General features: G+C 43.1%; 1 protein-coding gene across 4 annotated transcripts in view; it reads right to left on the reverse strand.

Annotated features, from left to right (window-relative positions):
* Positions 1-24,815, reverse strand: part of LOC121579760 (rap1 GTPase-activating protein 2) — an 87,616-nt gene that overhangs the window by 26,355 nt on the left and 36,446 nt on the right. For all 4 annotated transcript variants that reach the window (XR_006002947.1, XR_006002948.1, XM_041894626.1 and 1 more), the window contains exons 3-13: positions 13,235-13,325; positions 8,939-8,974; positions 8,435-8,485; positions 7,959-7,991; positions 7,636-7,863; positions 5,746-5,849; positions 2,175-2,253; positions 1,931-1,984; positions 1,756-1,839; positions 1,549-1,649; positions 166-295 (exon numbers count right to left, since the gene is read on the reverse strand). Coding sequence is in view for 2 of the 4 variants with exons in the window: in XM_041894626.1 (XP_041750560.1) it covers positions 166-295; positions 1,549-1,649; positions 1,756-1,839; positions 1,931-1,984; positions 2,175-2,253; positions 5,746-5,849; positions 7,636-7,863; positions 7,959-7,991; positions 8,435-8,485; positions 8,939-8,974; positions 13,235-13,325 (991 nt within the window). In the remaining 2 variants the exon portion in view is untranslated. The remainder of the gene's footprint in view (positions 1-165; positions 296-1,548; positions 1,650-1,755; positions 1,840-1,930; positions 1,985-2,174; positions 2,254-5,745; positions 5,850-7,635; positions 7,864-7,958; positions 7,992-8,434; positions 8,486-8,938; positions 8,975-13,234; positions 13,326-24,815) is intronic.

Genomic DNA, 24,815 nt, shown 5'->3' on the forward strand with positions numbered 1-24,815 from the left:
TGAAAAGGCCTGCCTTTTTTACAGAGGGAGTAGGCAGTCCTAGCGAACCCCCACATGTGTACATCTCACTCATTTTATCAGAGAACCGGGGTTATGCAAGTAACCATACGCTTTCAGAAAGGTGTGTGCTGTTACGTGTAGGATTTTAGGTGTGTGTGTGTGTACCTGTTGCGTGTCTCCCTCTGTGTAGGGCAGCTTGGTAGAGATGTGGAACATTATCTCCTGTTCTCTGTAGTCTGTGTAGACTGACTGTGAACCTGTCTGACCATGACATACATCCAGACCACCACGGAAGCTACAGGGACAGGGAGAGGAGGAACAGGGGTTAGGATTAGAGCCTGTGTTATTCTTAACCTCTCATTTCTTTACCTCTCACCGTCAACCCCCATTCTCTCTCTCTCTCTCTTTCTCAGTCTCTCCCCCACCCTCTTTCCTATTATATATATATATATATATATATATATATATATATATATATATATATATATATATATATATATATATATATATATATATATATATATAAATATCTGTCTCTCAATTCAATTCAATTCAATTCAATTTAAGGGCTTTTTTGGCATGGGAAACATATGCTAACATTGCCAAAGCAAGTGAAGTAGATAAATAAAAGTGAACAATAAAAATGAACAGTAAACGTTACACTCACAAAAGTAAAAAAAAAATAAAGACATTTCAAATGTCATATGATGTTTATATACAGTGTTGTAATGATGTGCAAATAGTTAAAGTACAAAAGGGAAAATAAATCAATATAAATATGGGTTGTATTTACAATGGTGTTTGTTCTTCACTGGTTGCCCTTTTCTTGTGGCAACAGGTCACAAATCTTGCTGCTGTGATGGCACACTGTGGTTTTTCACCCAAAAGATATGGGAGTTTATCAAAATTGGGTTTGTTTATTCGAATTCTTTGTGGGTCTCTGTAATCTGAGGGAAATATGTGTCTCTAATATGGTCATACATTTGGCAGGAGGTTAGGAAGTGCAGCTCAGTTTCCACCTCATTTTGTGGGCAGTGTGCACATAGCCTGTCTTCTCTTGAGAGCCAGGTCTGCCTACGGCGGCCTTTCTCAATTATTTGGTTGGGTCTAATTATGTTGTTGTTGTTGTTCTGGGGCTCTGTGGGGTCTGTTTGTGTTTGTGAACAGAGCCCCAGGACCAGCTTGCTTAGGAGACTATTCTCCAAGTTAATCTCTCTGTGGGTGATGGCTTTGTTATGGAAGGTTTGGGGATCACTACCTTTTTGGTGGTTGTAGAATTGAACGGCTCTTTTCTGGATTTTGATCATTTGTGGGTATCGGCCTAATTCTGCTCTGCATGCATTATTTGGTGTATTACGTTGTACACAGAGGATATTTTTGCAGAATTCTGCATGCAGTCTCAATTAGGTGTTTGTCCCATTTTGTGAATTCAAATTCTTGGTGAGCGGACCCCAGACCTCACAACCATAAAGGGCAATGGGTTCTATAACCCTCTCTGTCTCTCTCTCTCTCTGTCTGTTTTTAACACCCCGCCCCTCTCTCTCTTACCCTTTAAAGTCCTGTAGGTCTACAGTCTCTCCCAGTAAACTGAGGAACTCAGTGAAGGCTGGCGTCTCCTCACTGTTTCTAAACAACTCCTCCTCCGAAACCTGACAGACAGACATTGAGAAAGAGAAAATAGTGTGAGATTGTTTTTTTTTATTAAAACCCAAACAGCATATCTAAACTCCAATACACACACAGAGCAAAACTCACCTGTCCAAACCTCTGGTAGATGACCCCAAACTTGAAGGTGGTGTTCACCTCATGTTCATCATAGCTTACTATAAGCTGGGAGGCCTGGTAAATACACAGAGTAATCACTTATAGCAGTTATTGGTCATGATGTGATACACTGCGTGTATTTGTGTGTATCTGAAGTTGAGCTCACCTTGGGATACAGAACTGGACTGAACCGGAGACCAACAGCATCCTCACACAGCAGCTGAACACACAACAAGTTATGAACACACCGAAGCACACAACATATAGTTAGGAAGGTATGTACACTGTACATAGCTAGATCTTATCTCAATGAACCGAGATAATTCAACAATATTCATAGTTTGCCAAATCCTCCAAAAATATGGTGGTCCCCTGTGGTTTCTGTAGTAATTGTGTAGTGGTTTGGTTACCTTGGCTAGGTGAGGGACACTAGGCAGCTCAGGAAGTTCTGCTAGAGAGATCCTATCATACATTGTCTTCATCCTTGACCTGACAGACAGAGAGAGAGAGAGAGAGAGAGAGAGAGAGAGAGAGAGAGAGAGAGAGAGAGAGAGAGAGAGAGAGAGAGAGAGAGATGAAAATGACAGTGTTAGAGATCAAAATGATCTCAAATACTCTGATAATGGCACTGGAGGAGATGGTGCCGTTTTACGGGTTCCTAACCAATTGTACTATTTTGTGTGTTTTTTCACGTTGATTATAACTTATTTTGTACATGATGTTTCTGCCACTGTCTCTTATGACTGAAAAGAGCTTCTGGATATCAGAACAGCAATTACTCACCTCGAACTGGACAAAGATTTTTTCTTTAAAGAGTCGGACGCGAATGATTTACTCCAGATACAAGACCAGGCCCAAATCCCTGTCATTCGCATTAAGAAAAGACGCCGATACAGGGGACGCAGATCCAAGTGGGTAACCCGCCTCTACCATCCGTCCTATTGGCCAACGTGCAATCATTGGAGAATAAACTGGATGAGCTCATTTCAAGACTATCCTAACTACGGGACATACAATTTTTTTTATAGCTTATGTTTCACTGAGTCGTGGCTGAACAACGACATGGATAATATACAGTTGGCTGGTATTTCCATGCATCGGCAAGACAGAACAGATGCCTCCGGTAAGACAAGGGGTGGCGGTCTGTGTCTATTTGACAATAACAGCTGGTGCGCGAAATCAAATATTAAGGAAGTCTCAAGGTTTTGCTCGCCTGTGGTAGAGTATCTCATAAGCTGTAGACCACACTATTTACCAAGAGAGTTTTCATGTATATTTTTCGTAGCTGTCTATTTACCACCACAAAACCGATGCTGGCACTAATACCGCACTCCACGAGCTGTATAAAGCCATAAGCAAACAAGAAAATGCTATTCCAGAGGTGGCGCTCCTAGTGGCCGGGGACATTAATGCAGGGAAACGTAAATCTGTTTTACCTCATTTCTACCAGCATATTACATGTGTAACCAGAGGAAAAAAACCTCTAGACCGCCTTTACTCCACACACAGAGATGCGTACATAGCTCTCTCTCGCCCTCGATTTGGCAAATCCGACCATAATTCTATCCTCCTGATTCCTGCTTACAAGCAAAAACTAAAGCAGGAAGTACCAGTGACTCGCTCAATACAGAAGTGGTCAGATGACGCAGATGCTAAGCTACAGGACTGTTTTGCTAGCACAGACTGGAATATGTTCCGGGACTCATCCAATGGCATTGAGAGGTATACCACATCAGTCACCGGCTTCATCAATAAGTGCATCGATGACGTTGTCCCCACGGTGACCGTACGTACATACCCCAACCAGAAGCCAGGCAACATCCACACTGAGCTAAAGGGTAGAGCTGCCACATTCAAGGAGCGGGACTCTAACCCGGAAATAATAAGAAATCCCGCTATGCCCTCAGACAAACCATCAAACAGGCAAAGCATCAATACAGGACTAAGATTGAATCCTACTATACCGGCTCCGACGCTCGTCGATGTGGCAGGGCTTGCAAACTATTATGGACTACAAAGGGAAGCCCAGCCGCGAGCTGCCCAGTGACACAAGCCTACCAGACGAGCTAAATGACTTCTATGCGACTTCGAGGCAAGCAACACTGAAGCATACATGAGCGCACCTGCTGTTCCGGACGACTGTGTGATCACGTTCGCTGTAGCTGATGTGAGTAAGACCTTTAAACAGGTCAACATTCACAAGGACGCAGGGCCAGATAGATTACCAGGACGTGTACTCTGAGCGTGCACTGACCAAGTGACAAGTGTCTTCATTGACATTTTCAACCTGTCCCTGGCCGAGTCTGTAATACCTACATGTTTCAAGCAGACCACCATAGTCCCTGTGCCCAAGAACACCAACGTAACCTGCCTAAATGACTACCAACCCGTAGCACTCACATCTGTAGCCATGAAGTGCTTTGAAAGGCTGGTCATGGCTCACATCAACACCATCATCCCAGAAACCCTAGACCACTCCAATTTGCATACCGCCCCAACATATCCACAGATGACGCAATCTCTATTGCACTCAACACTGCACTTTCCCACCTGGACAAAAGGAACACCTACGTGAGAATGCTGTTCATTGACTACAGCTCAGTGTTAAACACCATAGTGCCCTCAAAGCTCATCACTAAGCTAAGGACCCTGGGACTAAACACCTCCCTCTGCAACTGGATCCTGGACTTCCTGACGGGCCGCCACCAGGTGGTAAGGGTAGGCAACAACACATCCGCCACGCTCATCCTCAACAAGGGGGCCTCTCAGGGTTGCGTGCTTAGTCCCCTCCTGTACTCCATGTTCACCCATGACTGCGTAGCTAAGCACGACTCCAACACCATCATTAAGTTTGCAGACGACACCGGTGGTAGGCCTGATCACCAACAACGATGAGACAGCCTGTAGGGAGGAGGTCAGAGACCTGGCAGTGTGGTGCCAGGACAACAACCTCTCCCTCAACGTGATCAAGACAAAGGAGATGATCATGGACTACAGGAAAAGGAGGACCAAGCACGCCCCCATTCTCATCGACGGGGCTGTAGTGAAGCAGGTTGAGAGCTTCAAGTTCCTTGGTGTCCACATCACCAACAAACTATCATGGTCCAAACACACCAGTCGTGAAGAGGGCATGACAACACCTATTTGCCCTCAGGAGACTGAAAAGATTTGGCATGGGTCCTCAGATTCTCAAAAGGTTCTACAGCTGCACCATCGAGAGCATTCTGACTGGTTGCATCACCGCCTGGTATGGCAACTGCTTGGCCTCCGACCGCAAGGCGCTACAGAGGCCAAGCATCACTGAGGCCAAGCTTCCTGCCATCCAGCACCTCTATACCAGGCGGTGTCAGAGGAAAGCCCTAAAAATTGCGAAAAGACTCCAGCCACCTTAGTCATAGACTGTTCTCTCTGCTACCGCACGGCAAGCGGTACCGGAGTGCCAAGTCTAGATCCAAAAGGCTTCTTAACAGTTTCTATCCCCAAGCCATAAGACTGCTGAACAGCTAATCAAATGGCTACCCGGACTTTTTGCATTGCTCCTCCCTTCCCCCCCTTTTTTTATGCTGCTGCTACTCGCTGTTTATTATCTATGCATAGTCACTTTACCCCTACCTGCATGTACATATTACCTCAATTACCTTGACTAACCTGTACCCCCGCCCATTGACTCGGTACCGGTACCCCCTGTATATAGCCTCGTTATTGTTATTTTATTGTTGCTCTTTTATTTTTTACTTTAATTTATTTCGTAAATATTTTTCTTAAAACTGCATTGTTGGTTAAGGGCTTGTAAGTAAGCATTTCACAGTAAGGTCTACACCTGTCGTTTCGGCGCATGTGACAAATATATATATATATATATATTTTTTAACTTGTGTATGTATTTCTTACTCATGTTAAGTGTGGGCAGTCACAAACGGTGTGTAATGGTCAGTTGTGTTAAGGAGTGTTCAGGTGTGTTAAGGTGTGTTGTGTTCTTACCTGAGGATGACGTGTATATACTCCTGACCCTTCACTTCCTCGTGTTTCACAGACATAATGAGGTTGCCATGACTACTGGCCACGCAGTAAAAATTCAAGTGCTCCTATCACATAGAGAGGGAATAGGACAGCGTTTATAGGAGACAGACAGACAATCAAAAAAAGTACGTAACACTGAAAGAATAGGACAGTGAAAGTGTTTATACTCTACAAAGTCAGACAGAATGGTCAGAATGTGATACATTGCCAGAATGTATAAGACCCATAGGGCTCTGGTCAAAAGTAGGGCACTACAGTGCCTTCAGAAAGTATTCACACCCCTTGACTTTTTCCACATTTTGTTGTGTTACAGCCAGAATTTTAAATGGATTACATTTACATTTTTTGTCACTGGCCTACACACAGTACCCTATAATGTCAAAGTGGAATTATGTTTTTCATAATTGTCTTGAGTCAATAAGTATTCAACCACTTTGTTATGGCAAGCCTAAAAAAGTTCAGGAGTAAAAATGTGCTTAACAAGTCACATAATAAGTTGCATGGACTCACTCTGTGTGCCATAATAGTGTTTAACATGATTTTGTAATGACTATCTCATCTCTGTACCCCACACATACAATTATCTGTAAGGTCCCTCAGCCGAGCAGTGAATTTCAAACACAGATTCAACCACAAATACTAGGGAGGTTTTCCAATGCCTCACAAAGAAGGGCACCTATTTGTAGATGGGTAAAAATAAGAAAAAGCAGACATTGAATATCCCTTTAAGTATGGTGAAGTTATTAATGACACTTTGGATGGTGTATCAATACATCCAGTCACTACAAAAAAACAGGCGTCCTTCCTAACTCAGTTGTTGGAGAGGAAGGAAACCACTCAGGGATTTCACCATGAGGCCAATGGGGACTTTAAAACAGTTACAGAGTTTAATGGCAGTGATAGGAGAAAACTGAGGATGGATCAACAACATTGTAGTTACTCCACAATACTAACCAACTTGACAGACTGAAAAGAAGGAAGCCTGTACAGAATACAAAAATTCCAAAACATGCATCCTGTTTGCAACAAGGCACTAAAGTAATACTGCATAAAATGTGGCAAAGCAATTCACTTTTTGTCCTGAATACAAAGTGTTATGTTTGGGGCAAATCCAATACTACACATTACTGAGTACCACTGTCCATATTTTCAAGCATAGTGGTGGCTGCATCATGTTATGGGTATGCTTGTAATCGTTAAGGACTGGGGAGTTTTTAAGGATGAAAAATAAACTGAATTGAGCTAAGCACAGTCAAAACGATGGAAAACCTTGTTCAGTCTGCTTTCCACCAGACACTGGGAGATGAATTTACCTTTCAGCAGGACTATAACCTAAAACACAAGGCCAAATCTACACTGGAGTTGCTTACCAAGAATAAAGTGAGTGGCCGAGTTAGAGTTTTGACTTAAATCTGCATGAAAATCTATGGCAAGAAAATGGTTGTCTAGCAATTATCAACAACCAAGCTTGAAGTATGTTGAAAAGAATAAAGGCCAAATGCTGCACAGTCCAGGTGTGAAAGGTGATTCTATTGACTCAGTGGTTGAATAAATATCTAATCAAGATAATATTTATTTTTTATTTTTTACAAATGTTAGAATTTCTATTCCACTTCCAACATTACAGGCTTTTGTGTAGATCGTTGACAAAAAAATGACAATTAAATCAATTTTAATCTCACTTTGTAACACAACAAAATGTGGAAAAAGTCAAGTGGTGTGAAAACTTTCTGAATGCATATAGGGCATAGGGTGCGATTCGAGATGCACTTTAGGCAGCACAGTATTTCAATTATTGACATGTTACAGGTCAGAGAAAAAGGTAATGTGATGTGTTGCCATGGCACTGACCTTGCCCAGGAAGTGCTTCCTGTAGGCACGTGCTGCGTCGTTACTCTCCAGCCGGTACCCATAACCCACTTGGGCAGCGTCCCCCTCTTCCCCTTCTCCTCCCCCTCCATCGTCCCCCCTGTCACACAGAGAAGGGGTTGGGGGGACGAGGGCGTCAGGGTCCTCGATCCAGTATCCCCCAAACTCCGGCAGGATCACCTGGGGGTACGGACCACCCCTCTCCAGCACCTGGGGAGGGACAAACAACAATTTGTGTGTGTGTGTGTGTGTGTGTGTGTGTGTGTGTGTCAGTGTGTCTGCATGTTATCAGTTTGCTGACGTACCTCCTCTATCCTGGGGTATGGGATGTAGTCATCCTGTAAGAGAGAGTGGAATCAGGTTCTGCTCTACATACAACACACACACACACACACACACACACAGTACTCTGTACAAAGATTTGAAAAGCAGCTAACACAAAGGACAAGACGAGCTCGACACAAAATAAATATGACCATGAGGTGTTTTTTGTCTTTCTCTTGTAAAAATGTAGTATGAATAAATTAGTGCTTTATGTTTTTACACCACAAAGACAAGCAAACTCACATGCATTACTGTCTGAACTAAAAGCGCAAATGAATTTCACTTGACTTGTCAAATCAGGGGTGAATGAGATAAAGACTGCCGAAATGAATTCATGACAACACAGAACATGAGTTTGTAAATAAAGAGGTATGAATGACTATGGGTATATTTCCACTATATACAGTATATTCAGTGAACGGATGGATATGAGGACAGACAGACATGCTGTCCACACCTTCAGTCTCTGAGGACCAGCCACTGTTTTCTCTGCTACCTCTGGTACCTGCTTAGGGGGGTTAGGGGTTATACGTGCAATGTATGGGGTAGATGTTAGAGGTCAGGGGCAGAGGGTTGGGGGTTGGGTAGGTGGGTATGGTGGGATTTGGAGGCAGGGGGTTAGGATGTAAGGGATAGAGGTTTAGGGAAAGGATGTTGGATATTTATGAGGGTGAGATGTTTGGAGTTGTAATTTATGAGAATAAGGGTTGTATGAGTTAGAAAGCACAAATAAGAGAATATTAAAAGCATAGTAGTAAGAGTGTAGAATGAGTGGTTCTGAAACCTTGTTGCTATATATAATGCCTGACTCAATGCATTCTGGGAAGTGTCAAAGGTCATGAACCCCCTGATGACCTCATGGTAACCTTTGACTCATGACCTTATCATCAGTTCGGTTGTCACCTGGAGGATTCTGGGTTATTAATCAGACAGACACAGACGACAGGAGTTCCATGCTTACCTCCATTTTCTCCATCATGTCAAAGAAATGGGCAGACTGGAGAGAGAGAGAGAGAGAGAGAGAGAGAGAGAGAGAGAGAGAGAGAGAGAGAGAGAGAGAGAGAGAGAGAGAGAGAGAGAGAGAGAGAGAGAGAGAGAGAGAGAGAGAGAGAGAGAGAGAGAGAGAGAGAGAGAGAGAGAGAGAGAGAGAGAGAGAGAGAGAGAGAGAGAGAGAGAGAGAGAGAGAGAGAGAGAGAGAGAGAGAGAGAGAGAGAGAGAGAGAGAGGTGAGATAGATGCACAGTCTCGCACAGTCTCGGTAACTTCTTTCTCACTCTTTTTAAAAATCATTTTTTGGGCCATTTCTCTGACATCGCCTTCTCTCACATCACTTCCTGGTCCTGACTGAGCTGCAGCGGAGAGGAAGAGGCGGAGTGAGAGGTTTTACTCATTGCAAAATCTTTCCAAGTCAAAATAACTTGGTAGACTGCCAAGTGAGGAGTTTTTGTATGGGGGGCAATGAGAGAGTGTTGAATTTAGTCAAGATGTTGTTATTTTGACACGTGAGGCTTATTTGATCGAGCAGACGTTTGGTAATGCTTAGGTTGTTACGAGTGTACTTATATAAGTGTGATGCAGGTGAGAAAAAACACTTTATATCGGAGTTGTCCCTGTTGAAATTCAAGATGATCTATGCGTATTCATGAGGCTAGCATAGCATCTCACTCTCAATTTAATACGTCAACACCCCTCATAGAATATTCCAAAACGTTTTTTGCATTTTTTCCACCTTTATTTAACCAGGTAAGCCAGTTGAGAACAAGTTCTCATTTACAACTGCGACCTGGCCAAGATAAAGCAAAGCAGTGCGATAAAAACAACAACACAGAGTTACACATGGGATAAAACAAATACAGTCATTAACACAATAGAAAATATATATACAGTGTGTGCAAATGTAGTAAGTTTTGGAGGTAAGGCAATAAATAGGCCATAGTGCAAAATAATTACAATATTAGTATTAACACTGGAATGATAGATGTGCAGAAGATGATGTGAAAATAGAGATACTGGGGTACAAATGAGCAAAATAAATAACAATATGGGGATGAGGTAGTTGGGTGGGCTAATTACAGATGGGCTGTGTACAGGTGCAGTGATCGGTCCTCTGTAGCTCAGCTGGTAGAGCACGGCGCTTGTAACACCAAGGTCGTGGGTTCGATCCCCGGGACCACCCATACACAAAAATGTATGCACGCATGACTGTAAGTTGCTTTGGATAAAAGCGTCTGCTAAATGGCATATTTATTTATTTATTTATCGGTAAGCTGCTCTGACAACTGATGCTTAAAGTTAGTGAGGGAGATAAGAGTCTCCAGCTTCAGAGATTTTTGCAGTTCGTTCCAGCAGAGAACTGGAAGGAATGGCGGCCAAAGGAGGTGTTGGATTTGGGGATGACCAGTGAGATATACCTGCTGGAGCGCATACTATGGGTGGGTGTTGCTATGGTGACCAATGAGCTAAGATAAGACAGGGATTTGCCTAGCAGTGATTTATAGATGACCTGGAGCCAGTGGGTTTGGCGACGAATATGTAGTGAGGGCCAGCCAACGAGAGCGTACAGGTCACAATGGTGGGTAGTATATGGGGCTTTGGTGACAAAACGGATGGCACTGTGATAGACTACATCCAATTTGCTGAGTAGAGTGTTGGAGGCTATTTTGTAAATGACATCGCCAAAGTCAAGGATCGGTAGGATAGTCAGTTTCACGAGGGCATGTTTGGCAGCATGAGTGAAGGAGGCTTTGTTGCGAAATAGGAAGCCGATTCTAGATTTAACTTTGGATTGGAGATGCTTAATGTGAGTCTGGAAGGATAGTTTACGGTCTAACCAGACACCTAGGTATTTGTAGTTGTCCACATATTCTAAGTCAGACCCATCGAGAGTAGTGATTCTAGTCGGGCAGGCGGGTGCAAGCAGCGTTCGATTGAAGAGCATGCATTTAGTTTTACTAGCGTTTAAGAGCAGTTGGAGGCTATGGAACGAGTGTTGTATGGCATTGAAGCTCGTTTTGAGGTTTGTTAACACAGTGTCCAATGAAGGGCCAGATGTATACAAAATGGTGTTGTCTGCATAGAGGTGGATCTGAGAGTCACCAGCAGCAAGAGCGACATCATTGATATACACAGAGAATAGAGTTGGCCCGAGAATTGAACCCTGTGGCACCACCATAGAGACTGCCAGAGGTCCAGACAACAGGCCCTCCGATTTGATACATTGAACTCTATCTGAGAAGTAGTTGGTGAACCAGGCGAGGCAGTCATTTGAGAAACCAAGGCTATTTAGTCTGCCAATAAGAATGCGGTGATTGACAGAGTCGAAAGCCTTGGCCAGGTCGATGAAGACAGCTGCACAGTACTGTCTTTTATCGATCGCGGTATATAATATCGTTTAGGACCTTTAGCGTGGCTGAGGTGCACCCATGACCAGCTCGGAAACCAGATTGCATAGCAGAGAAGGTACGGTGGGATTCGAAATGGACGGTGATCTGTTTGTTAACTTGGCTTTCAAATACTTTCGAAAGGCAGGGCAGGATGGATATAGGTCTGTAACAGTTTGGATCTAGAGTGTCACCCCCTTTGAAGAGGGGGATGACCGCGGCAGCTTTCCAATCTCTGGGGATCTCAGATGATACGAAAGAGAGGTTGAACAGGCTAGTAATAGGGGTTGCTACAATTTCTGCGGCTAATTTTAGAAAGAAAGGGTCCAGATTGTCTAGCCCAGCTGATTTGTAGGGGTCCAGATTTTGCAGCTCTTTCAGAACATCAGCTATCTGAATTTGGATGAAGGAGAAGTGGGGGGGGCATGGGCAAGTTGCAGCTGGCCGGAGTAAGGGTAGCCAGGTGGAAAGCATGGCCAGCCGTAGCAAAATGCTTATTGAAATTCTCGATTATCATAGATTTATCGGTGGTGACAGTGTTTCCTAGCCTCAGTGCAGTGGGCAGCTGGGAGGAGGTGCTCTTATTCTCCATGGACTTTACAGTGTCCCAAAACTTTTTGGAGTTAGTGCTACAGGATGCACATTTCTGGATGCAAAATAACGAGATGTATCCACCAATCCAAAGAGAGTAGTAGGCGGGAGCTTGACAGCCCGCCATTCCACTCTGTGGACATCGAATCTAATTCTTAGGGTGGAGACACAAGCATCTCGTCATTATATCCAGTATCTCTGGCTGCAGAAGCAGCAAAGGCACATCACTCCCTCCCAGGCCGGACTCTGATGACCCTGCACTTCACTGAACTAGACCCTGACTGTAGGCTGTACTCTAACAGCTATTATAAACTGTGTGGTTTGCGCCCTGAATGCTGATTGGCTGAAAGCCGTGGTAAATTTAAGCAATAATGCCCAAGGAGCTGTGTTATATGGCCAATATACCACGGCTAAGGGCTGTTCTTACGCATGATGCAATGCGGAGTGCCTGGATACAGCCCTTTACCGTTGTATATTGGCCATATATCACAAACCCCCGAGGTGCCTTATTGCTATTATAAACTGGTTACAATGTTTTTTTTTTTTTACTGTTCTAATTACGTTGGTAACCAGTTTATAATAGCCATAAGGCACCTCGGGGGTTTGCGGTATATGGCCAATATCCCATGGCTAATGGCTGTGTCCAGGCACTTAGCCGTGGTATATTGGCTATATACCACACCTCCTCGGGCCTTATTGCTTAGATATAGCCTTAATATAGCCCTACTCGGCTGCATTCAATCTGTACATTGTTGAAATGTTCAGCTGAACAACAGCCAACTCCTACATTACACACAGACATAGGATCTGTACAGCAGTAACGTTTGTTTCTATGAATGCCTATACCTAGGAGTGTTGATTTCACACACACACACACAGAACCCAACACACATTTACAAGCACTCTCTCACACAATCATCACATACAGCATACTGTGGCACAAGAAATCAATGGTCGAGAACGACATGCCGATAACGGATATACATTTACATAAGTGTACACATTCAAAACGTCATACTAACTGCTGGGGTTGGTCAGATAGTCCATTGGAAACTGGTTCTCTCTCCTTCTCCATTCTCTATACCTGTGTGTGTGAGTGTTTCTATGTGTATGTGTGTGTGTGTGTGTTTGTGTGTGTGTGTGCTTCTATGTGTATGTGTGTGTGTGCGTTTGTGTGTGTGTGTGCGTGTTTCTATGTGTATGTGTGTGTGTGTGTGTGTGTGTGTGTGTTTTTATGTGTATGCGTGTGTGTGTGTGTGTGCGCGTGCGCGTGAGTGTGTGTGTTACCTTCATGGTGGGGGGTGCGGTGCGCGGGGGAGAGGGGGGGCAGTCTGCTAGGGGAACGTTAGAGATGGTCAGCAGCTCTCTCTCCTGCTTCCTGAAACAAACAACAGCAACAACAAAGCTGTTATCACTCCTACAATACACCTTTAAAACGCTCCTCTTTCTCCCTCTCTGTCAATCTCTCGCTATCACAAACACACAACAATCATTATGTACTAAACATCTCTGTGTGACACAGAAATTAAATATGTCCTAGTTTGACCATTGTTATCATCATCACAGTGAGAAAAGAGAGAGAGGGGAAAGCGACATTCAAAGAGAAAGAGAGCGAGAGAGAGAGAGACAGAGGGGAGAGAGAGAGAGAGAGGCGGGGGGGGGAGAAAGAGAGAGAGAGAGAGAGAGAGAGAGAGAGAGAGAGAGAGAGAGAGAGAGAGAGAGAGAGAGAGAGAGAGAGAGAGAGAGAGAGAGAGAAAGAGAGAGAAATGATCTGTTCTCTATAAATACCAGGCCAATCCCTCATAAGCTCTTTCTCTGCAAATAGACTGTATAGATTCTTCACTGGACTTATTATTATTAAAGAGACAGCAACACTTAATCTATTATAGGGGACTAACACACACACACACACACACTCAAATCCCACACAGTGGTGGAAAAAGTACTAAACTGTCATACTTGAATAAAAGTAAAAAGTAAATGCTATAAATCAAAATCTTTATGTTAAGCAAACCACACGAAACAATTTTTGTATTTTATTTTTTTATTTACAGACAGACAGGGGCACACTAAAACACTCAGACATCATTTACAAACACAGTTTTTGTGTTTAGTGAGTCTGCCAGGTCAGAGGCAGTAGGGATGACATCATGTTATATTGATAGGTTGCGTGAACTGGACCATATTGCTGTCCTGCATGAGCATTCTAAATGTAACGATTACTTTTGGGTGTCAGGGAAAACATTTTCTTTAGGAATGTAGTGAAGTAAAAGTAAAAGTTGTCCAAATATAAATAGTAAAGTAAAGTACAGACACCCAAAAAACGACTTAAGTAGTTCTTTCAAGTATTTTACACCACTACACACAGACACACAAACACACGTGCACTCTTCCACATACACACAGACATGCGAGACACTGGCATGCATACACACTTCTATCTTACTGCTATAACATACTCTTTCATTCTGCACTCAATCTATGCTTCCGCTGTCCATTCACACCATCTATACCATAGTTCCAACAGACACCGACGACCCAATTCAACTACACTATAAACATAGTTAAAATACAGTAAAGACACTAAATACTCTCTTACTAATAAAAATCACTGCCTCATTCATTGTCAAACACGAAACACACACATGCTTCCACAGATCACAACTCATCAGAAGCACACACACACTTTCCCCACACACTCCCATCCTCACACACCGCCTTCATGAAAAGAAGAGTTGAGTTTACCCACCACTCGTCCTCCCTCTCCCCTTCTCTCTTCCTCTCTCTCTCCCTCTCTCTGTGTTGTCTGGAGCGGTAGAGCAGTCCGATCAGCGCCACCACAGCCCGGACCCCTGCTCTCTTGGACCCCACTCTGGAGGCACCGGTACCCCCCTCACCCCCCTCAGACATGATGAGGTCCCGTTTACCCCGTTAACCCTGTTAATGCGGTTACAATCAGTGCCAAGCTGGTGGTCCAGTTACTATGGTAACAGCAGACAGAACGGTTATGGTGCCAGCGGTCCAGTCATCATTACAATCTGTTACAAGATGTTCCCATTAACCCAGTTACTACGGTAACAGTACAGCACCCTTGAGCCGGTGATCCAGTCACTCTGGTTAGTAGCATAACTAACGACACAGGGTCTTCTGCTGTTCTAGACTACAGCCTCCTGAGACTAACACGGCAGATAGGACCGTAGACTGACATAGACAACCTTTCTCTACCTCTAGCTGACTCTCCCTCCTTCTACCTCTCTCTTATTCCCTCTCTATCTCAGTCTCCCTCTCACTAGTCGTCTAACAGACACACACGTCTCTTTGAACTTCACTGTCACTGTCTCTCCCTCTGTCTACAATAACAGACACATGCACACACACTATCTCTATGCCTCTCTGTTTCTACGTCTCGCTCATTCCCGTTTCCCTGCCTATCTCTCTACCCCTATCCCTTTGGATTTGACCACTGGTATTCAGGCTCTCTACCTCTATATTTCTCACATACTCTCTCATTCTCTATATCTCCCTACATCTCACTACCTGACATACACTCTACCTCTCTCCCTCTACCTCAAATCAAATTTTATTTGCCACATGCGCCGAATACAACAGGTGTAGACCTTACAGTGAAATTCTTACTTACAAGCCCTTAACGAACAATGCAGTTTTAAGAAAAAAAAGTGTTAAGTAACAAAACAGATAAGTTAAAAATAAAAAATAATTAAAGAGTAGCAGTAAAATAAAATAACAGTAGGGAGGCTATATACAGGGGGTATATAGCCTCCAGGGCGTATACAGGGGGTATATAGCCTCCAGGGCGTATACAGGGGGTATATAGCCTCCAGGGCGTATACAGGGGGTATATAGCCTCCAGGGCGTATACAGGGGGTATATAGCCTCCAGGGCGTATACAGGGGGTAGACCTCCCTCTCTCCACCTGTAACACACAATCTCTACCAAATTCTAATTATATTTTTCTCAGGCTCTCAGCACCCCCTCTCCCCACCCATCTGTCCCCCCCCCACCTCGTTCTCTTTACCAGTATCCAATTTCCTCTGTCACTCTCTCTTCAACTTGGTAGCATATGCTGCTGATTACTGCTCACTCTCTACATTCATTTCCCCTTTCCTCTTCTCTCTCTTTCTCTAGGCGATTTGTTGTGGTTGTTAGATACTACCTGCTCTTCTCCTCTCTCATTACCCACTCTCTCGTTCTCCAACCCTCGTCTTCTCTCTTTTTCCCTCCATCATTTCTCAGTTGTTTTATTTTTGCTCCAGACACAGTAGAGGTGTTAGCCTGGAATGTCTATCACATTCATGACTAATTTGTAATCGTGTGGTTTCATTGAGTTGAGTGGTGCAACAAGCAAAATAACATTGTGTTTTGACACAGATAATAGCTGACTGTATTGATAAGTGTAAAAGTAATTATTCTATGTTCTTTTCTCACAGCGGCATGCATTGATGTCAATGTGAAGGTATGTATTGTCTTTTTTGGCATCTATGTTGACGCATGTAACTGGTATACAGTATACAAAAAGAGCCTTCAGTTCAGTCTCATATAGGACTCCCGAGTGGCGCAGCGGTCTAAGGCACAGCATCTCAGTGCTAGAGGCGTCGCTACAGACCCTGGTTCCATTCCAGGCTATATCAAAAATCCGGCCGTGATTGGGAGTCCCATAGGGTGGCGCACAATTGGCCCAGCGTCACCGAGGTAGGCTGTCATTGTAAATAAGCATTTGTTCTTAACTGACTTGCCTAGTTAAATAAAAAATATAGACACACATACATAGGCAAACACACAGTGGTGATAATTTGGTATGTTAGTGCTGAGCGATTAGGGCTTTTTGAGGTCGGTTCGATTATGAAAATATAAACATGGTTTTCGGTTTAGATCATTTTTACATTATTAAATGCACTATCACTTATTAACCATTATTTATTCACATTATTTTACTTTAATAAAATATTTCAGTTGTTGTATATATTACATTTGTTTTATTTGATGACTTTCAAGTCATCATCTCATCTCTATAGAGCTGCTGCCTATGCGGTCTGATAAAATCACTATTTTAGTAGTTCTTCAATGTAAATAAGGCATACTTTTATGACCGCTAAATACCTATCAATCACTTAGATCATGTGTTTTTAGGTAGAGTTACCTCACGAAGCAACTGCTCTCTATCCCTCTCCATTGCGCATTCTTCTGTCTCTTCTCTCCCGCTCTGCCCCACATTAACCTAATGTAGCAGGCGTAAAACAAACACAGAGACCGGACAAGTAGGCGCACAATGGATTATGGTCATTGTAGTTCATTACCACGTTTTCTGCACTAAACTATGTAGAATATCGTCCTGTTGGAAACTATTACATCGCACAGTTCGGGCTTGATCTGACTTATCTCTAGAGAAACTTTATTTAAAAAATTAATGGAATTCAAATAATTGAACAGATGTAGGTCAATTAGTTGTTTAAAAAACGTGTATGTGTGTCTGTAGAAACACTATAGCATAAGATGAAGAGATTATTATACAAGACTGATGTGTACTGTATAAGATCTGGTTGACTAGCCAAAAAGTGTGTGACAACATGTAGACTGTAATCACCCCCACCACACAACCACACACACAAACAGTTGTGTTACTGTTTCATTACTGTTTCTCTTCCCCACTCATTTATCGATTCCTCCTCTCCCTCTCTCTCTTCTCTCTGTCTTTATGACTGTATGAGGTGAGGCTGGTTGGTGAGATGGGCTCAGGCTGTGTGTTATTTCATCAAGCTGGGAGCAGAAGGAGGTCATTTTGAAGATAACATTTCCACTGGATTGTTTGTCAGCCAGCCTACAGGCCATGCATTTTAAGATGGTTTATGACATTGCGTTAATGTGTATGTGTGTGTGTGTGTGTGTATGCAGGCAGATCTAGGGCCCTATAAAATCGGTTTAATGTTTTGCCTGATACCGTTTTCCTCGTTTTTTTCAGGTTTTCACTGTCTAAATCACACTTCTTTAATAGAAAAACAACAATTTAAAACGACAATGTTTAAACCACATCAGGAGACCATTTTTTAGGTAGGTCTGGGATTTTTATTTTGGGGTGTAGTTACTATTTAATGCAAGTGCACACCAGGAAGAGACTGTTGTTTGGTTAGCGGTGTTGCTGTAGCGCTCATGTGATTGCAGAGTTTGAAAAACAAATGGCCACTGGATTGATGCAAATAATCATGATTTCATTCTGCCAGGTAGGCATAGGCTACTTTGTAGCTAACATTTCATTGAGAACGTTTTTGGGAAAGCCTTTTAATCTCTACCAGAAGGTTATTAATAGCATCATCGCTTACGGCTACACAAAGTGTAGACATACACGCACAGCACACTACACACAGACAGGCATTCCTGTGCCATTTCAGAAAGTTTCATGAAAATACGAATCACTGATGCATTTTGTTCATGTCTTATGATTCACTAGGTCAAATTAATGCATTTTCTAATAAGTTAAATAGATTTAGTTGATTTCCTACTAAGTTCAATAAATGTTTGAATATTGTTGAATTCCGTTTTAATGTCTGGATTCCGTGATTCTGTCTATGTTCTCTGCAACCTGGATTTTATAGCGCCCTACAGATCGCTCAAGAGTGACTTCAAAATTGGACATCTATCCATGTCCCTGAGGACATCGGGAAATGCCTTCAAAACCGGCCACTAGGGGCAACAGTCAGCACTCTTACCATCAAAGTAGGCTTGGGTTTTCCTAAGGCATTGTGGATGGGGGGTGGCAGATGGGCACAATCCTATGACTCTGGATCAGACAGGTGCGTGTTTGATCCCAGTGGTGGACACTCGTTTTTTATTTTTTCATTTGAACCCTCTCCCAAACCTTAACCCTTAGCTGGAGTTGTGCATAAAGGGTGTGACCATCGAAGAAGTTGAAGAAGCTGAACTCCTAGGAGTAACATTGGATGGTCAGTTATCATGGTCAAGTCATATTGACAAAGTTGTTGTGAAGATGGGGAGAGGTATGTCTGTTATAAAAAGATGTTCTGCGTTTTTGACACAAAGATCAACTGTACTAGTTGTTCAGGCTTTGATCTTGTCCAATCTTGATTACTGTCTGGTAATATGGTCAGATGCAGCAAAGAAAGACCTAGCAAAGCTGCAGCTGTCTCAAAACAGAGCAGCACACCTTGCCCTTAACTGCACACACAAAACTAACATCAACAACATGCATGATAGTCTTTCATGGTTGAGGGTTGAGGAGAAATTGACTACATTTTTGTGTTGAAAATGCCTAACCACTTGTATAATTTATTTGCATACACTTCAAACAGACATACATCCCACCAGACACGCCACTATGGGTTTCTTCCCAGTACCCAAACCAGAAACATATTTAATGCGTCGCTCAGTTACATATAGAGCCTTGTGCCACCAGAGGTTACTCAGGCAAAAAGCAAGTTTAGCTTTAAAAAACTGATAAATAACATTTTATCACAGCACCTCTCCTCTTTCTAAAGATTTAATTTAACTGTACTGTATATAAGAATATGAATAAGTAAGCATTTCACTGTCAATCTACACCTGTTGTGACAAATCAAATTTGATTTGAATATGGATTTATATGAATTTTTGTTGTCTTGGTGTCTTTCCTATATAAAACTCTTAGCTTTCATAATTTTTTATTTAATGTAATATCTTATGTTGTCTATTACTGTTCTGTACTTTTTCATGTATTTGTACGTTTTATGTGGATCCCAGGAAGAATATCTGCTGCATGTGCAGTAGCTAATGGGGACCTTACCTTAACCATTTGTAATGAATGCCTAAATTGGATGCTTGGAGAAACGTGGATAATTGTCTAATTATGCAGTGAGACTGTGAGAGCTTGTGTGTGTGTGTGTGTGTGTGTGTGTGTGTGTGTGTGTGTGTGTGTGTGTGTGTGTGTGTGTAAGAGAGAGAGAGGGGGGGGGATTTTCCAGAGAAGATCCAGTTCTCATGGAATTAGACCAAAGTTCTCAATTGGTACAAAATATATAGAGTACTGCACACACTACAATTACTTAGGTTTCAAAAAAGCTCAACTGGACACCTAAATGAGGCAGTGAATGAACTGAGAGAGAAAGCATTCTACGCCATAAAAAAATGTATTCAACTTGAAATACCTATACAAATTTGGCTAAAACTAATTGAATGTGTCATTGAACCAATTGCACTTTATGGCAGCGAGGTGTAGGGTCCACTTGCAAAACAAGACTTCACCCAATGGGACAAATAGCCATTGAAATTCTGTTCTGTAAGATTCTCCTACATGTCCAGAGGAAAACTACAAACAATGCATGCAGGGAAGAATTACGCATACAGTGCCTTCGGAAAGTATTCAGACCCCTTGACTTTTTCCACATTTTGTTACGTTACAGCCTTATTCTAAAATGGATTTTTTTTTTTAAACCTCAATAATCTACATACAATACCGTATAATGACAAAGTGAAAACACGTTTTTAGAAATGTTTGCAAATGTATTCAAAATAAAAAACAGAAATACCTTATTTACATATGTAGTCAGACCCTTTGTTATGAGACTCGAAATTGAGCTCAGGTGCATCCTGTTTCCATTGATCATCCTTGAGATGTTTCTACAACTTGATTGGAGTCCACCTGTGGTAAATTCAATTGATTGGACATGATTTGGAAAGGCACTCACTTGTCTATATAAGGTCCCACAGTTGACAGTGCACGTCAGAGCAAAAACCAAGCCATGAGGTCGAAGGAATTGTCCGTAGAGCTCCGAGACAGGATTGTGTTGAGGCACAGATCTGGGGAAGAGTACCAAAACATTTCTGCAGCATTGAAGGTCCCCTAGAACACAGTGGCCTCCATCATTCTTAAATGGAAGAAGTTTGGAACCGCCAAGACTCTTCCTAGAGCTGGCCACCCGGCCAAACTGAGCAACAGGGGGAGAAGGGCCTTGGTCAGGGAGGTGAACAAGAACCCGATGGTCACTCTGACAGAGCTCTAGAGCTCCTCTGTGGAGATGGGAGAACCTTCCAGAAGGACAACCATCTCGGCAGCACTCCACTAATCAGGCCTTTAGGGTAGAGTGACCAGACAGAAGCCACTCCTCACTAAAGGCACATGACAGCCCGCTTGGAGTTTACCAAAAGGCACCTAAAGACTCTCAGACCATGAGAAACAAGATTATCTGGTCTGATGAAACCAAGATTGAACTCTTTGGCCTGAATGCCAAGCGGAGGAAACCTGGCACCATCCCTACGGTGAAACGTGGTGGTGGCAGCATCATGCTGTGGGGATGTTTTTCAGTGGCAGGGACTATGAGACTAGTCAGGACCGAGGCAAAGGTGAATAGATCAAAGTACAGAGATTCTTGATGAAAACCTGCTCCAGAGCACTCGGGACCTCAGACTGGGGTGGCAGGTAGCTTAGTGGTTAAGAGCGTTGTGCCAGTAACCGAAAGGTCGCTGGTTCTAATCCCCGAGCCGACTAGGTGAAAAAGCTGTCGATGTGCCCTTGAGCAAGGCACCTAACCCTAATTGCTCCTGTAAGTCGCTCTGGATAAGAGCGTCTGCTAAATGACTAAATTTAAGGTTTACCTTCCAACAGGACAACGACCCTAAGCACACAGCCAAGACAACACAGGAGTGGCTTCAGGACAAGTCTCTGAATGTCCTTGAGTGGCCCAGCCAGAGCCCGGACGTGAACCCGATCGAACATCTCTGGAGAGAACTGAAAATAGCTGTGCAGCAACGCTCCCCATCCAACCTGACAGAGCTTGAGAGGATCTGCAGAGAAGAATGGGAGAAACTCCCCAAATACAGGTGTGCCAAGCTTGTAGCTTCATACCTAAGAAGACTTGAGGCTGCCAAAGGTGCTTCAACAAAGTACTGAGTAAAGGGTCTGAATACTTATGTAAATGTGATATTTAAATTTCTCAAAACCTGTTTTTGCTTTGTCATTATGGGGTATTGTGTGTAGATTGATGAGGGAAAAAAACTATTAAATCAATTTTAGAATAAGGCTGTAACCTAACAAAAGGTGGAAAAAGGTCTGAATACTTTCCGAAGGCACTGTATATCCACTAATACAGTTGTAAAGAAAATAGAGCAATTCAGTTTCGGAAACATCTAAAATACAGTGACACCCTCTCATATCATTACCAAGCCCTGCAATGCCAAGAGCTGCGCAAAGAAAATAGTCCCCTCATCCAGCTGGTCCTGGGACTGAGTTCACAAACCTGTTCTACTAACACACTGAAGCCTCAATCAGAATAAACCAAATTACAACATAGTCAAAACAAACTACACATTACCTATTGGAAAACACAAGCACAAAGCTAAATGCAGTGCTATGTGGCCCTAAATCGACAGTACACCATGGCACACTATTTGACCATGATTACTAATCAAAACCTTAGAAAAACCTTGCCAAAGTACAGGCTCAGTGAGCACAGCCTTGCCATTGAGAAGGGTAGACACAGGAAAACCTGGCTCCCTGTAGAGGAAAGGCTGTACAACCACTGCACCACAGCAGAACCCGAGACTGAGCTGCATTTCCTGACAAAATGTAAAAAATATAAAACAATTAGAGAGTATAATTTTCTCAAATTTGAAAGCCTTACTCAAGGTTTCAAAGACCTCTCGGATGAAAATAGGCTACCCGTCCTGTTGGGGAAAGACGCAGAAAGCGTAATTGAATACTGTAAATGAATCACTTAATCTCCAAAGTACACTTTGGCAATATGTACATTGTTACGTCATGCCAATAAAGCAAATTTAAATTGAAGGCTATTATTGTACTTCATAGATTAGATTTCTACCCACAAATACAGATTGGGAAAGTGGCAGAGAGAGGGATGGAGGAGAGAGGGAGAGAAATGGAGAGAAATAATTGGAAAGAAGGGCGAGGCAACTTTCTCTTGGCGAGAGTCTCAGCCCTCTATTGTGAGGAAAAGGTCAGAGCAGACGGACTCCACAGGGTGTGTGTAAGTGTGTAAGTGTGTGTGCATGATATGTGTGTGTGGGTGTGCATGCTACATTGCTGCCTGCCATAAAATGAAGGACAGTGTCTGGCAGACCAACCAACATGTCCACTATGCCATTGTTATTGTCCATTGTACGGTTATTTATACCCTTGATTATTGTTGTTACTGATTGTCCCATTGACAATATTGATTATTATTATTTTAATTATGTTCATACTGTAAATGAATCACTTAATCTCCAAAGTATGCTTTGGCAAGATGTACATTGTTACGTCATGCCAATAAAGCAAATTGAATTGAATTGAATTGAGAGAGAGAGAGAGAGAGAGAGAGAGAGAGAGAGAGAGAGAGGAGAGACATGAGGACAGAAGAACACAAGAGAAAGAGAGGTATTCTATCCTCTTTAAATTGAAGGCTATTATTGTACTTCCTAGATTAGATTTCTACCCAGAAATACAGATTGGGAAAGTGGCAGAGAGAGGGATGGAGGAGAGAGGGACAGATGAGAAGAAGGGCGAGGCAACTTCCTCTTGGCGAGAGTCTCAGCCCTCTATTGTGAGGAAAAGGTCCGAGCAGACGGACTCCACAGTGTGTATGTGTGTGTAAGTGTGTGTGCATTTTACGTGTGTGTGTGGGCATGCATGCTATGTGTGTGAGAGTGTGTATGTCTAGTAGTCAACTGCTTTCTGTAAACAAACGTGTCCAGAGTAACTCAATGTACAACTTACATTTGCCACAGCGCTCTCTCTCTCTCTCTCTCTCAAATAACGCTTTTTTACTAAGCCATTTACAGCTCATTCGAGGGCTTTGATACACCACATATATTTCACTCCAAGACATTTGTTTATTTTACTCTGAGAAATCCACCCCCTCTTGTGTTCATACTCGGTAGTGTGCAGAGACAACCATGGTAAGGGCCCAGGCTGTAACTAGGGGGCCTAACAGGCTGTAACTAGGGACCCTAACAGACTGTAACTAGAGGCTGTAAATACCCTGTGCCCTAACAATGGTATTCAAACTACTTTTGAAATTTGATGTGCTACTATTGGCTGAATATTGCACAGGAAGTGTATAGGAGATGTTGTACCCACTGTGACTATTAAAACCTACCCTAACCAGAAACCGTGGATAGATGGCAGCATTTGCGCAAAACTGACAGCGTGAACCACCGCATTTAACCATGGCAAGGTGACTGGTAATATGGCAGAATACAAACAGTGTAGTTATTCCCTCCGCAAGGCAATCAAACAGGCAAAACGTCAGTATAGGGACAAAGTGGAGTCGCAATTCAACGGCTCAGACAAGAGACGTATGTGGCAGGGTCTACAGACAATCACAGACTACAAAAGGAAAACCAGCCACGATACCGAAATCTTGCTTCCGGACAAGCGAAACACCTTCTTCGCCCGCTTTGAGGATAACACAGTGCCACCGACGCAGCCCGCTATCAAGGACTGTGGGCTCTCCTTCTTCGTGGCCGACGTGAGTAAGATATTTAAGCATGTTAACCCTCGCAAGGCTGCCGGCCCAGACGGCATCCCTAGCTGCGTCCTCAGAGCATGCGCAGACCAGCTGGCTGGTGTGTTTACGGACATATTCAATCTCTCCCTATCCCATTCTGCTGTCCCCACATGCTTCAAGATGGCCACCATTGTCCTTGTACCAAAGAAAGCAAAGGTAACTGAACTAAATGACTATTGCCCCGTAGCACTCACTTCTGTCATCATGAAGTGTTTTGAGAGACTAGTCAAGGATCATATCATTTCTACCTTACCTGCCACCCTAGACCCACTTCAATTTGCTTACCGCCCCAATAGATCCATAGACGATGCAATCGCCATCACACTGCACACTGCCCTATCCCATCTGGACAAGAGGAA

This window comes from Coregonus clupeaformis, chromosome 13 (genome assembly GCF_020615455.1).
Source record: "Coregonus clupeaformis isolate EN_2021a chromosome 13, ASM2061545v1, whole genome shotgun sequence".
Taxonomy (NCBI): domain Eukaryota; kingdom Metazoa; phylum Chordata; class Actinopteri; order Salmoniformes; family Salmonidae; genus Coregonus; species Coregonus clupeaformis.